Here is a 14,834-nt window from a genome sequence, read left to right as displayed (position 1 = left end):
AAAGGATATTAGTGTTTATATGGTACTAGAGGCCCGGTGCACGAATTCGTGCACCAGTGGGGTCCCTTGGCCTGGCCTGCGGGATCGGATTGAAACCAGCTCTCCGACTACCCCTGAGGGGTCCCAGATTGGGAGAGGGTGCAGGCCAGGCCAAGGGACCCCACCGATGCACGACTGGGGCCAGGGAGGGATGCGGGAGGTTGGCCAGTGGAGGGGAGAGGGAGGACTGTGGGAGGGCTCCAGGGCGTGTCCAGCCCCCAATCTACCAGACCCCAGCAGCAAGTTAACCTACTTGTTGGAGCATCTTTCCCCTGGTGGTCAGTGCATGTCATAGCGACCAGTTGACTGTCTGCCCCCAGTGGTCAGTGCACATCATAGCGAGCAGTTGAGTGGCCTTAGCATATCATTAGCATATTACACTTTGATTGGTTGAATGGATGACTGGACACTTAGCATATTAGGCTTTTTTTATATAGGATGTGAATTTTTTTCTGTATGTCTGAAATCATTGATAAATAGTTCATAAAAATTAAATGATTCTATGCAGTAAATTAGGTAATATTCAATCCTTTGTAGTACAGCTAATATAAAATTCTTGACTGGTCATGATCTAAGTAAGAATTCAAAATATAAAACAATAAATATTTAAAGCAAATAAGTGCTATAAGTCATAAAGATCCCTTTGCTTAATTTAATGGTATAAAGTAAGTTCTAGAAAACAAAGGAGCAGCCACTACCTGTCATGTCAGCCTTCAGGACTTCTGCCTGCCTAAAAAGGAAAAAGAGAAGAGCAGTTAGAAACAAAGCAGGTGTACCCAGCAAAATTAACACTACGAGTTCTCAGTTAAGTGAGCTTATCTACTGCAATAAGGATGTAAGCAGCTCTATTTGTGGCACTGCAAACAGTCCCTCTGCTTTCTCATCCAGAGTAGCACTAGGTCTTGGCAAATTGATGCCATTACTTAAGTTTACAGGTCATCATAAACTCTTTTATTGAGTCCACTTTCTTGCTGTTTGCATATAAATCGGATAGATTTAAGATAACACTAAATGACAGTCATAAATAAAAATTTGCCCTAAATGGGCGGGGCCACAAAATCTTGTTTCTCAATTCACTAGCCACTGTAACTATTTCAAATATCCCCCCCAGTGGTCAGTGCACATCATAGCGAGCAGTTGAGTGGCCTTAGCATATCATTAGCATATTACACTTTGATTGGTTGAATGGATGACTGGACACTTAGCATATTAGGCTTTTTTTATATAGGATGTGAATTTTTTTCTGTATGTCTGAAATCATTGATAAATAGTTCATAAAAATTAAATGATTCTATGCAGTAAATTAGGTAATATTCAATCCTTTGTAGTACAGCTAATATAAAATTCTTGACTGGTCATGATCTAAGTAAGAATTCAAAATATAAAACAATAAATATTTAAAGCAAATAAGTGCTATAAGTCATAAAGATCCCTTTGCTTAATTTAATGGTATAAAGTAAGTTCTAGAAAACAAAGGAGCAGCCACTACCTGTCATGTCAGCCTTCAGGACTTCTGCCTGCCTAAAAAGGAAAAAGAGAAGAGCAGTTAGAAACAAAGCAGGTGTACCCAGCAAAATTAACACTACGAGTTCTCAGTTAAGTGAGCTTATCTACTGCAATAAGGATGTAAGCAGCTCTATTTGTGGCACTGCAAACAGTCCCTCTGCTTTCTCATCCAGAGTAGCACTAGGTCTTGGCAAATTGATGCCATTACTTAAGTTTACAGGTCATCATAAACTCTTTTATTGAGTCCACTTTCTTGCTGTTTGCATATAAATCGGATAGATTTAAGATAACACTAAATGACAGTCATAAATAAAAATTTGCCCTAAATGGGCGGGGCCACAAAATCTTGTTTCTCAATTCACTAGCCACTGTAACTATTTCAAATATCCATTCCCCTCAGGCTGCTGAGTCCTGTCCCATTCCTTAGCCTCAACTCTTTTCAGCAAAGGGTAGACCTGTACCTCAGGAAAAACAATACCCAGTTACTAAGAACTACATTCACAAAACCCTCTTCTTCCTTCCTCTTGTTAAAATATTAGATGACTGCACCTCTTGTTTAATACCAGTAATTCCACCTAAGTATGCTCTTTCCAGCCTTTCATATGGTTACTCCCTCTCCTCTTTCAATAACTTTAAAACTTCCTTCTATTGAATATTTCCTTCTCTTAAGAATTTAAACATGCACGAGTCTCCCAGATTTTAAAACCTTCTATCCCATATTCTCCTCTAAACTGCTGTTTCATTTCTCTCTCCCAAATTCTTCAAGAATTTCTGGATTCAAGAATCCAAAACTGAACTCATGACGTAGCTCTAAATGACAGTCATAAATAAGCTCGGCGTGTCAGCATTTTGAAAAACCCTAACTTAATTCTGGTGCCGTGTCACATATAAAAATTTTTTGATATTTGCAACCATAGTAAAACAAAGATTTATATTTTTGATATTTATTTTATATATTTAAATGCCATTTAACAAAGAAAAATCAACCAAAAAAATGAGTTCGCGTGTCACCTCTGACACGCGTGTCACAGGTTCGCCATCACTGACCTAGCTCCACCTCATCCCTGGTTCTCTTTTTAGTGTTTTCTACCTGAGTAAATGTACCACAGCTTTCTGGTTGTGAAAGGCAGATAGATACCTGGGAGTCACCCATCACAAAATCCTCCAAATCCCTGGTAATCTATCAACTTCAGAGAATTTTACCTGCTAACTATACCGTGAATCTGCTGGCTTCCCTTTACCTCCTCCTCAGCCACTCAATCAAGTTACAACCATCCCCCTTTCCTGGAGGACGCAAAGGCACCTACCTAAGTGTTTTCTCCATTTCACTCTTGCCCCGTTTCATTCTGTTCTCCCCACTGCTGTCAGAGGGTTCTTTTATAATGCAAAGCTGATCTTATCAACTACTCATTTAAAATTCATTTAATAATTTCCACTGCTCTCAGGTTAAAAAACAATCATTAAAGTGTCCTACAACCTTCTATGTGCTCTACTTCTACCATGACTCTCTTCTCTCCCTCATCTCTGTGCTTAGTCCTTGGACCTCTGGTTAGTATAGTAGGTGTGCTCTGCTCCCTTCACACTCTCAGGGCATAGCATACCTCCTCACCATTTGTCTGGTTCCATACTAGTACTCATCTTTGGCTTCCTCAGAAAGCCTTACTTGAACCCTACATAGATATTCTTGTTTTATGCTCTCAAAGCACTGGTTATTTTTTCCTTCATAGTACGCATCAGATTTTAAGAATGCTCACCATCACAACCCCTATGCCTACTAGCACAGCTGCCTAGCACACAGTGGGCATTCAATAAATATTTTGTAAGTGAAGAAAGGAAAAAAATAAATAAATCACTTCATATATTCTATTTAAGCAGGTAAGTACATAAACTTAAGAGATTTCCATTTCTAAAAATAAAATGACATAAAGCTAGAGAATATTCAGAGATTCTAAAAAATTTACTAAAATTATTCATTTACATAATTTTTTAGGTATTTAATATCAATTATGAATTTTAGTTTTATCAAAATGTAACATAAACCTTTTTATTTTCTTAGCCTTTAAAAAGATAGGTTTCTTAAAATTACATTTTCAAACAATGGAATCATAATACAGGGCTATAGTGTTAACCACATATGAGAATTATCAGTATAAATAGACAATACTAAATAAACAGCTGCACTTAGTCCTAAAATATAACATCACATCAAATTTCATTATCCACACAGCCTAGCTTCACTGTTTGCTTTGGATATTAAACTTTTGCCATTAAAACTTTTTTCTCCACAGGTGGTTGGCTTATGCCCTAACAAAATACATATCCTATCCCTATGATTGTCACAATAGCCTCCTCTCCTCCCCCTGAAACCCTATAGGAGTACTAATTTATGAACTTTATGCTGAAAAGGCTGGTGCTAATTATGAATTAGCACTGAAAAGGATGATGTATTTTACTATGCTTCCATATGTTAGCTAAAAGTTCATACATGTACAAGATAACTTATACTTAGGATCATGTGCCTAAAGGTTGCTTTTTCATTCCAAACAAGATTTGCCTGTAAAGATGAACAATATCATTTCAGTATGCTAACAACTTCCAGTCAAACAAAGATTATATTGAACATATATAACAAGAACTATTTACAAATAATCTGCTTTTCTTATAGGCTGTCAGTAAAAGGAGATCTATAATTCCAAGAGATTCTGATCCAGGCTTCCAGTGAACTTCACACTGTATTTTTATATAATGTAATCTGTCCAAGGAGAACTGTAAAAGTAAAAAATTCAAGCACTAACAAAAGTGAGAACATGGTATAAAATGTTAAATCATTCTGAAATCCCAGGAGTTCTGATTCCTCAGTTGACAAGAGTAGAGGTGCTCACTCTGCGCAGAGTTATTTACTAGGTTCTAGAAGAGACACAAGCTAATGACTAAAATAGTCTTGCTAAACTGAAATGATGAAAAGAAAGCTTAATGAAAAATACAGCCACCCTCGGAGATAGCTACTATTAATTCCCAATCTATAAACAAAGAACCTGAAGCTCTGAAATGTAAAACAAATTTGTCCAGCATCACAAAGCAATTAGGCACAATTAAGTGTAACCTAGTTATTTATGACACCAAAGTCCAAGTTATTTCTATTTCTTTCAAATTAGAATAAAAATTCTGACATAAAAAGCTGACATAGACTTATCTAGTTTCAGTTTTGTACGGTCAACTAAACACTAACATTTAAGTCAACTATCTTATATGAAAACTAGAGGCCCAATGCATGAAATCCGTGCAAAAGTAAGCCTTCTTTCCCCCAGCTGCCAGCACCAGCTTCCCTCTGGCACCTGGGACCTGGGCTTTCCTCCGGCTGCCGCCAGCAGGCACCCCAGCCACCCGAGACCAGGGCTTCCCTCACAGCCCTGGCTTCGTCCAGAAGGACGTCTGGTCTAACTAGCATATTATGCTTTTATTATTATAGATACCTATTCACATTAGGAAATAAATATCTAAGTTTTAATCAGAAGAACTACAAGTAAAACTCATTCTAGTGCAGTGGTCAGCCTTGGGTGAAATTCCCTCTTTCACCCTACATCTATTTTTTGTAAATAAATTTTACTGGAACATAGCCCTGCCCATTCATTTACATACTGTCTATGGCTGTTTTCTGCTACAAGGGCAGAATTGAGTAGTGGAGACAAAGACCACACGGCCCACCAAGCCTAAAACATTTATCTGGCCCGTCACAGAAAAAGTTTGCCTGTCCTGCTCTAGGGATTACTTGATTAAAAAAAAAAAAGTGAGAAGTAAGATATCTGTAAGTTCCCACACCAAATAGTTTTCCTACACGAGGAATAATCAATAATAGTTTCCTCAGAGCAAAGAAATCTTTTTATTAGTTAATATTGTAATCCTGTGGCAAAGAGAACTGTTAAAAAATAGTTTCATGTTGCCAGAACCGGTCTGGCTCAGTGGATAGAGCGTTGGCCTGCGGACTCAAGGGTCCCGGGTTCGATTCCGGTCAAGGGCATGTATCTTGGTTGTGGGCACATCCCCAGTGGGGAGTGTGCAGGAGGCAGCTGATCAATGTTTCTCTCTCATCGATGTTTCTGGCTCTCTATCCCTCTCCCTTCCTCTCTGTAAAAAATCAATAAAATATATTTTTAAAAAAATAGTTTCATGTAACCAGAAAGTTAGTGTTTACAGGCCATGTCATATTTTTTTATTAAATATAATTTGTGAATTGTTTTTTGTTGTTGTTTTGTTTTTTAAAATATATTTTAATTGATGCCAGAGAAGAAGGCGGGGGGGGGGGGGGGGGGGGGAGAGAGAAACATCAATGATGAGAATCATTAGTTGGCTGCCTCCTACCAGCCACTGGAGATCGAGCCCAACCAGGTTGGGTTTATATACTACTAGAGGCCCGGTGCACAATTCATGCACCAGTGGGGTCCCTCTGCCTGGCCTGTGGGATCAGGCCGAAACCAGCTCTCTGACATCCCCCGAGGGGTCCTGGATTGTGAGAGGGCGCAGGCCAGGCCAAGGGATCCCACTGGTGCACCATCAGGGCTGGGGGAGGGACATGGGAGGTTGGCCAGCCGGGGAGGACCACGGGAGGGCTCCAGGGTATGTCCGGTTCCTCTTGTTCAGTATCGATTGGCCGGACCCCAGCAGCAAGCTAATCTATCAGTCGAAGTGTCTGCCCCCTGGTGGTCAGTGCATGTCATAGCGAGCGGTTGAGCAGCCTTAGCATATCATTAGCATATTATGCTTTGATTGTTGAAGGGACAACCGGACACTTAGCATATTAGGCTTTTATCATATAGGATTATCCACTTATTCTTCCTTTTTACTGTGTACCAAATATATCCATTTAGGCAGGTGAGAAAAAAGGTTAAACTAAGAATTGTTTATATCACAAGCATTAGTTTTCTTATTTTACAGTGCATAATATACAAGAAACCAAGTCAACAGATATGTGATCTTATACCAACTTTCATAAAGATTAGCTTATTCAAACTTTCATAAAGATTAGCACAAAATTGGTTATTTGATTATATTTTACTTTATAAAGAAAAAAGTACTACATCTCAATTGACCTACTGCTCTTGCTAAAAACCAATATTGTTAAAGACTAATATTACAGTTAATAGCCTATAGCCAATGCTTAAAGAGGTAAAAGTTTCACCCTGGCTGGTTTGGCTCAATGGGTAGAGCGTTGGCCAGTGGACTGAGGTGTCCGGGTTCAATTCTGGTCAAGGGCACATGCCCGGGTTGCAGGCTTGATCCCCAGTAGGGGGTGTACAGGAGGCAGCTGATCAATGATTCTTTCGCCTTCTCCCTTCCTCTTTGAAATCAATAAAAAAATATATATATATTTTAAAAAGAGGTAAGAGTTTTAAAATGTTTTCTCTTGGTAGAATTTGTGGCAACTAGAGTTCCTTTATATTCTTACTTTAAGCTGAAGGAATCAATAAAGAAAATGAATAAACCAAGAATCTAAGAGTTAAAATCATCATGCCTTCAATAATTTTAAAAATAGCATTATTAAATAGTTATAAAATACTAGAGGCCTGGTGCATGACATTTGTGCACAGGTAGGGTCCGTAGGCCTGGTGGTCAGCGCACATCATAGCAAGCAATCGAAGTCCCGATCTCCTAGTTGAACTCCCGAGGAGACAATTTGCATATTAGGCTTTTATATATATAGATAAAGTTTTCAAAATACTCAATATATTGTCTCAATTTGTAAACAATATGGGAAATTAAGCATGTATACTAAGAAAAAGACATTAAAAACTAAATAAAATCTGAAACATTCAGTGATAACCAAATATGTTGAGAGTTAACAATGTGAAACAATACTCTTGGAGACGATATGATCATCGAGATCTATAAATACACTTAATGCAATTTAATGTACTAGGTACTGAAATAGCTAACGCTATGAATAGCACTACTATCACTAGACACTGTTCTAAGTGCTTTACATAAAGTAATCATTTAATCCACACTAAACTATTATTGCCATCTTTATAGCTCAAGAAATGCAAGGAGATAGAGGTTAAATAACATGTCCAAGGTCATCAAGTTAGAAAGTATGTAATACAGATAGCATTTGAACTCAGTTTGGTTCCAAAAGCGAATTCCTAACCATTATATCACAGTCCCTTTCTTATACAAGATTATAAGAAAAAAATCTAGAATGTTTGCTAGTAATAGCTCATAGAACTGGAGCTTTCAATAGTTAGCATTTTATAACCATTTTTAAAAATGTCACTAAAGGAAAAACACTAAAATTAATGGTTATCTTCTTTGACAAATACCTTGATTATACAGAGCACTTATATAACAATGCAAGGTAACATAGGATAATAACATATTATTATGACACATATTAAGATTCTCAGTTTAAAAATAGAAGATAGTTCCAAATCAGGGGTAGATACAATGAAGATTCCTCTACCTGAACTCTCAACCCCCTTTTCTCCTATGAGCAGATCATAGAAATATAAGCCAACATCCTCTAAACTCACAATTGCTAAGGAAAGGTGAATAATCCTCTTTTGTTTGGGAAGGCAAGGCTAGACAATTTTTTTAAATTTAAATAAAAGCTATAGTTTTATTTCAAGTTAATTTATTTACTTAATTCCATACAGTACTAAGGAGTATTTGAGATAATAAGTATTCGTAATTTATCATCATAAGCATAATAACCTAAAATAATAGGCCAAACATTATCAAGTATGTTCATACACTCAGGTACACAGCATACATAATCTACAGATCTCTAACAGCGGTTCTCAACCTGTGGGTCGCGACCCCTGAAAATACATCCTGCATATCAGATATTTACATTACGATTCATAACAGTAGCACAATTACAGTTATGAAGTAGCAACAAAAATAATTTTATGGTTGGGGGTCACCACAACATGAGGAACTGTATTAAAGAGTAGGGGCATTAGGAGGGTTGAGAACCACTGTGTCTAAGACATCAAATCTCATGGATTAATCAGAAAAAAATAAATTGTATTGCTGCCCCAACCAGTTTTGCTCAGTGGATAGAGCGTCGGTCTGTGGACTGAAGGGTCCCAGGTTCGATTCTACTCAAGGGCATGTACCTTGGTTGCGGGCACATCCCCAGTAGGGGGCATGCAGGAGGCAGCTGATCGATGTTTCTCTCTCATCGATGTTTCTAACTCTCTATCCCTTTCCCTTCCTCTCTGTAAAAAAGCAATAAAAATATATTTTTAAAAAATAAATTGTATTGCTGATGTGCTGTTGAATTTCATAGAAAAGAACATATAGGGAAAATGTTGCTCCTAAAGGAGCTTTTCTCAGTAAAAGGTAATAAAAATACTAACTTGCTTTCTCTCTATGGCACTTTATAGTTTGTCATGCATTTTCTAATCTCCTGACACTCCAATACCCTACAATATTCAATCTATAATCTATATTATTTAAAAATATGTAACTAGTTTAATTAAGGACCTATTCTGGTCTGGAAATCTCACAGGATGAGAAGGAATGATTCTTCCAGGCAGAGGAAGTAGCACAACAATAAAAGGGGGGGAAAAAAAGCTAGTAAAGCAGGTAGACACAAAGCAGGAGGCTACAGGGGGTGAGCTAGAGAGTCAAGGCAGACAGCAGATTGTGAGGCCTTGCATGACATATTACGGAGCTCAGATTCTGTCTTTCAACTAATACAGTGGTTCCCAACATGGGGCACATGCCTCACAGAGAGGCAATTTGATTTTTAAGGGGGGGGCAATTCAAGAATGAGTTATTAAGAGTGAATTGTTTGTATTTCTATGGTTCTAGGGGCCTCATATACAGTATAGAAATATATATTGTGACATATTTATGCATTTCAGTTCTCTATTATATGTTTTAAAACTTTATTTGCGCCTGGCCTGGGGGAATCAGGCCAAAACCGGCAGTCCAACATCCCCTGAGGGGTTCTGGATTGCAAGTGGGCGCAGGCCAGGCTGAGGGACCCCATCGGTGTAGATGCATATAAGATCTTTGGTTAATCTCTTCCTCCCTCCCCTCATCCCTCTGAGATTCATCAGTCTGTTCCATGTTTCCATGCCTGTGCATTGAGCCCTGGTGCCCTGGTGGTCAGTGCGTTCATAGCTAACGGTCGAATGGTCGGACAGTCGCTTAGGCTTGTGTGTGTGTGTGTGTATGTGTGTGTGTGTGTGTGTGTGTTTTGTGTTTTTTCCATTGATTTCAGAGAGGAAGAGGGGAGAGAGCTAAAAACACCAACGATGAGAGAGAACCATTGATCGGCTGACGCCTGCATGTCCCCCACCGGGGATCAAGCCCACAACCCTGGCATGAGCCATGGACTGGAATCGAACCTGGGACCCTTCAGTCCACAAGCCAACGCTCTATCCACTGAGCCAAACCAGCTAGGACAATTTCTTAGTGATCTCTTCCTTAGTTCTTCAACTGTCCTTTCGTTCTTTTATTTTACTCTTTCATGAATGCCATGTTTTGTGTATTTGGAAGCTTGTTTAGACCAAGTTAATGGCCTTTTAGGCTTCCTCCATATGAATAGGAGTTCACTTTTTGAATAATAAGAATTCTATGTGGGGGGGGGGGGGCGGTGGGCGGTGAGGCATCAGGACTTTAGAGATGCTTAGGTGGGGCATGGCCAAAAAAAGGTTGGGAACCACTTAACTAATAGGAAACCAGTACTAGGTTTTAGGCAGGGGCATAGCATTATCAGAATTGCATTTTTAAAAGTTTCCAACAGGATACATGGAAGATAGATTTTCAAAGGGTAAGACTAGAAGGAAGACTACAGATGTATGGAAAAACTTCAAAATAAAAAGATATCTAGAAGTAAAATCAGCAGAAGAAACAGTCTAAAATCATTCCCAGATTGGACAGCTGGTGGTATGAAAAGGTGGAGCTGTGTTAAGCAGGCACTTAGAGTGTCAAGTACAGGGAAGATGGCAAGACTAGAGATACAGTGCTGGGGTGAACAGCACATTGATGGTAAAGAAAAGCATGAGAGTAAATGTTAATAGCCCAGAAAGGCAAAGGGATGGAGCTAGCTCCCTATCTTCATTGTTAAGGGGCAGATGAAAGAAAGAGCCCATGAAGAAGAAGAAGAAACTGTCAAATACATATATGAGGGCAAGAGAAGAGTGGTGTGTGGAAAATAAAATAAAAAGAAGTCAACAAAATAAAAGCAGTGGAAAAGTACTATAAGGACTGGAAAGTGTTGGATTTAGTGAAATACGGGTCAACAATAGCCTTGCCAGAAAAAACATCAAACTGAAGGGGGTTGAGGAACAAATGGGAGGGAGAAGTTTAAGTCAATTCTTAAGTTGACTTAAACCAGTACTAAGTTTAAAGAAAGGTTGAAGATATAAGAAAATGAGAACAAAATTGATAGAGCATGGTTCTGGAAAAGATAAAGGACATGAGAATGTCCTTTTAAAAAAAATATATATATATTTTATTGATTTTTTACAGAGAGGAAGGGAAAGGGATAGAGAGTTAGAAACATCGATGAGAGAGAAACATCGATCAGCCGCCTCCTGCACACCCTCAACTCGGGATGTGCTCGCAACCAAGGTACATGCCCCTGACCGGAATCGAACCTGGGACCCTTCAGTCCGCAGGCCAACGCTCCATCCACTGAGCCAAACCGGTTAGGGCGAGAATGTCCTTAATAAGGCTAGAAGCGAGAACAGGCTTTGAAAAAGAGGCAGGATGAATTAGAGGAAGGTAAGGTTAGACAGAAATATGCTAGGAGAATTTGGGAGTAGTGTGGGGTGGAGAAATGTCCTACATGTGTCACTGTCATGGTATCAACTTCTAGGGGCAACTATCAATTCTCACTTAAAAGCCACATCTCTGAGATCAAGCACCTTCACACATTCTGTCATTATCACTGGTACAAGCTACTGGGACAAGTTACTACTCACCGTGTGGTTAGAGAGGGCTTCTCTATCTGCACACTGACTGCATCCATGCTGACAAACAGAACCAAGAGCTGATGCTCCCTACACTCAAATGAACTGCTACACATGTAACCCAAAATGTAGGAAGGATAATCTACAAGACGAAGCACATGTCCTTAAGCTTATAAATATTCAGACATACATAAACACAAAGATTTCTTAAATTTAATTTAGTAAATATTTTGAAAACTTCCTTGGAGTATAAGATACAAATGCTCATGAGAAAGTAAACATATGCCGAAGTTCTTAATGAAATCACATAAGTAAAAAAAAATATGTCTTTAGCACTTCCCACTCCCATCTTGGCTAATACCAAATGCTTCAGAAAGTCTCTAATTCTTCTATTAGTGTTCATAGAAGAGTACTTTAGAATAAGAGTACTTTAAAATACACCCATCTCTAAAAGGAACACAAACATGTAGAAACCCTTGTAATTTTTATCCTACCTAATATTACTTGATTTCAGATGCTCCTCTGATTTCAAGTTTCCGGTCCTCATCTGGGACTTAAATGAAACGTTTCCTCCCACTATCTGCAAGAACATCCAATTTCTCATAAGGTAGAATGGTTTTAAGACATTCTAGATAGAGGAGAGGAGGAAAATATGAGTTAACCCATAATGGAGAACTACATGATGAAAATTAAATTATTTTCTCTTTATTTGAAATGATTTCATGTCAAAGGTAAAGAATATCAAAGCTTTTTTCCTTTTGAAATTTAGTTTCTTAAAAAACACATTTTTAAATTGTTCTGTGTATTTCCAGCATTTTGGTTTTAGATAAAAATGTGATCCTAGATTTTTTTATTTTAGATTAAAAAAAAATCTCCCACTGTGTCTAAAGCAGAGTGATCTCTACAGAACAGATACCAGTTACCCAGCAGGGTTCTTGTAGTACCAAGGTGAGAGTGCCCTGTGGAACACAGGAGCAGATGGTTGGTCCAAGCAGGACTGCTTACTGAAGGAAAAACATGTAAAGCAATTAAAGCACAGGTTTAATTACTTAAAAAAAACAACCCACCACAACAACATGTAAAGCAATTACAGGAGGTATGAATAATGCTTAAATCCTAAGATCAGCTGGTAATGGCAGATTTTTAAATTTTCACTCACTGAACAATGATTTGGTAATTTCTATGAGCTAGATACACTAATAATCAATTATAGAATAAAAGACAAAGTTATTCATACTTTTAAAACAATAAACACTAGTCTTAAGAGAAATTTCAAGCATACAAGAGGTTTATGTGGATTTTATCTCCACACTTCCAAAGCATGTATCCAATTGCCTGTGACTTCAGTTGTACTTTAGTGAAAAAGACTGACAAAAAATAACTTATGACAAAACCCAAGCTCTTTAACAGAGTATGTAAGGTCCCACAACTCCCCACTTTATACTTTATGACCCAATAAAACTAAATTAGTTTTTTAGTTCCTTGCTTATTCATGCTTTTTCACTCAATCTGCCCATTTCCCTTCCTGTCAGGTTAACCCCTTCTTATACTTTAAGATTCAGCAACTTCAGTAAGGGGCCTTGGCTTAGCCAAGCACTCCCAGTACATCTTAATGCCCACTTGTATTACTGTATGCACTATAATGAAGTTACTTGTTTACACATTTCCTCCTCTAGAGACTGTCCCATTCAACCTTGTATTTTCAGTGCCTAACAGCACCTGCCAGACTACAAGTTGCTCAAATAAGCTTATATTAATTTGGACTAGACAGCATCTAAAGGCTAAGACCCTAAAAATTCAAGGTTTCTCAAACTGGCAATAGTTTCAAAGGCCTTCCAGAAAAAGTTTAAAAGATTTTTCATCCGATAACTAGGAATACGTCTTCTTTTTTTAAAAAATATGATTTTATTGATTTTAGAGAGGAAGAGAGAAGGAGAGAGATAGAAACATCACCGAGAGGGAAACATCAATATCGATGGGCTGCCTCCTGCACCCTCCCTCCTGGGGATCTAGCTGGCAACCTAGGCATATGCCCTGACTGGGAATCAAACCTGTGACCTCTTGGTGCATGGGTCAACGCTCAAACACTGAGCCACACTGGCTAGGCAACATACTTCTTTTTAAGTTCAGAAAACCTACCATTTCACACAGTCAATTAAAGAAGTCCATGATCATTTACTTGGTTCTCTTAGTCAGATTTTGTTTTCTTCACATTGGGATCTACCTAGTATATACAGTATATTATATAATCCTACAGAAATACAAAACTTGAAACCTCAAACAGAACATGGGTAAGTCCAACAACCTACATTAGTTAGATTAAGCTATCAACAACTGGAAGACTATTTCTCTTCAACTAAAATTTAACATTAGATGAAGTATACCAGAATAATGGTTTTCAACACTACTAGACTCAATACTTTTTTAAAAGCATTCTTTGCAACCACTGTATCTCCCAAAAATAAATAAGATAATATAATCCAGTTATTTAACACATTAAAAATAAATAACTAAATGCCTTATAGGTAATAGATTACAGGTGATTGGAAGCTAATCCAGGACCCATATGGCAGAGGTCTAACTCTAGAGCAGCCGTGGGCAAACTACGGCCCGAGGGCCGGTTTGAAAAGAAAAAAACTAAAAAAAAAAAAAAAAATGACCGTACCCTTTTATGTAATAATGTTTACTTTGAATTTATATTAGTTCACACAAACACTCCATCCATGCTTTTGTTCCAGCCCTCCGGTCCAGTTTAAGAACCCATTGTGGCCCTCGAGTCAAAAAGTTTGCCCACCCCTGCTCTAGAGCATTAACATTAAGAAGCCCTTTAGACCAGTGGTCACCAACCGGTGGTCCGTGAAGTCCAAAAGGTTGGCGACCGCTGGTTTAAGGAAACCTTTGGATCAGCGGTCACCAACCTGTGATCCAAGGACCACCAGTGGTCCGTGAGATCCGAAAGGTTGGTGACCGCTGCTTTAGACAACAAGCAGGTCAAAATGATTCCTAAAAATATTTTTTATAAAATCATAAAATAACATAGCAATCAATTTAAAATAAAGGATATTAACTCATGATTCCCTTTCAAAGTTTCACAAAGATTTATATTAACCGTTATACCTGTAGGGCTACAAAATCAGGATATACTGCACACATCCCCCAAATGCAACAAACAAACAATTAAATCCTCACACAAAAGAAAGCAATTCCCTGTTAGCATTTAAAATGAGAGAGAATTACTCATGGTGACACATTTCTAAGTGCTGCTATCCCTTGTAGCTAGCTTCATACCAGCTGCCAAAAATAGTGGAGAGGAAAGACTAATTGTTATTACAGGTATGAAGAAACAGTGAAGGTAACAAACAGGAA

The 14,834-nt window shown here is 38.2% G+C and overlaps 1 protein-coding gene across 8 annotated transcripts in view; it reads right to left on the bottom strand.

The window, feature by feature from the left end:
* SMG7 (SMG7 nonsense mediated mRNA decay factor) overlaps window positions 1-12,091 on the bottom strand; it is a 44,407-nt gene extending 32,316 nt beyond the window's left edge. For 4 of the 8 annotated variants that reach the window (XM_005881315.2, XM_005881319.2, XM_005881318.2 and 1 more), the window contains exon 1: window positions 738-788. In XM_005881315.2, coding sequence (XP_005881377.1) covers window positions 738-744 — 7 coding nt within the window. In that variant the 5' untranslated portion in view covers window positions 745-788. Of the gene's footprint in view, window positions 1-737; window positions 789-1,528; window positions 1,561-11,962 lie in introns of those variants that run through there. The other 4 variants (XM_014529268.1, XM_014529269.1, XM_005881316.2 and 1 more) reach the window with 3 other exon arrangements.
* Between the last annotated feature and the right edge of the window lie 2,743 nt (window positions 12,092-14,834).

The sequence above is a fragment of the Myotis brandtii genome, unplaced genomic scaffold (assembly GCF_000412655.1).
Source record: "Myotis brandtii unplaced genomic scaffold, ASM41265v1 scaffold678, whole genome shotgun sequence".
NCBI lineage: Eukaryota > Metazoa > Chordata > Mammalia > Chiroptera > Vespertilionidae > Myotis > Myotis brandtii.
This window is presented reverse-complemented; position numbering and strand designations above follow the sequence as displayed.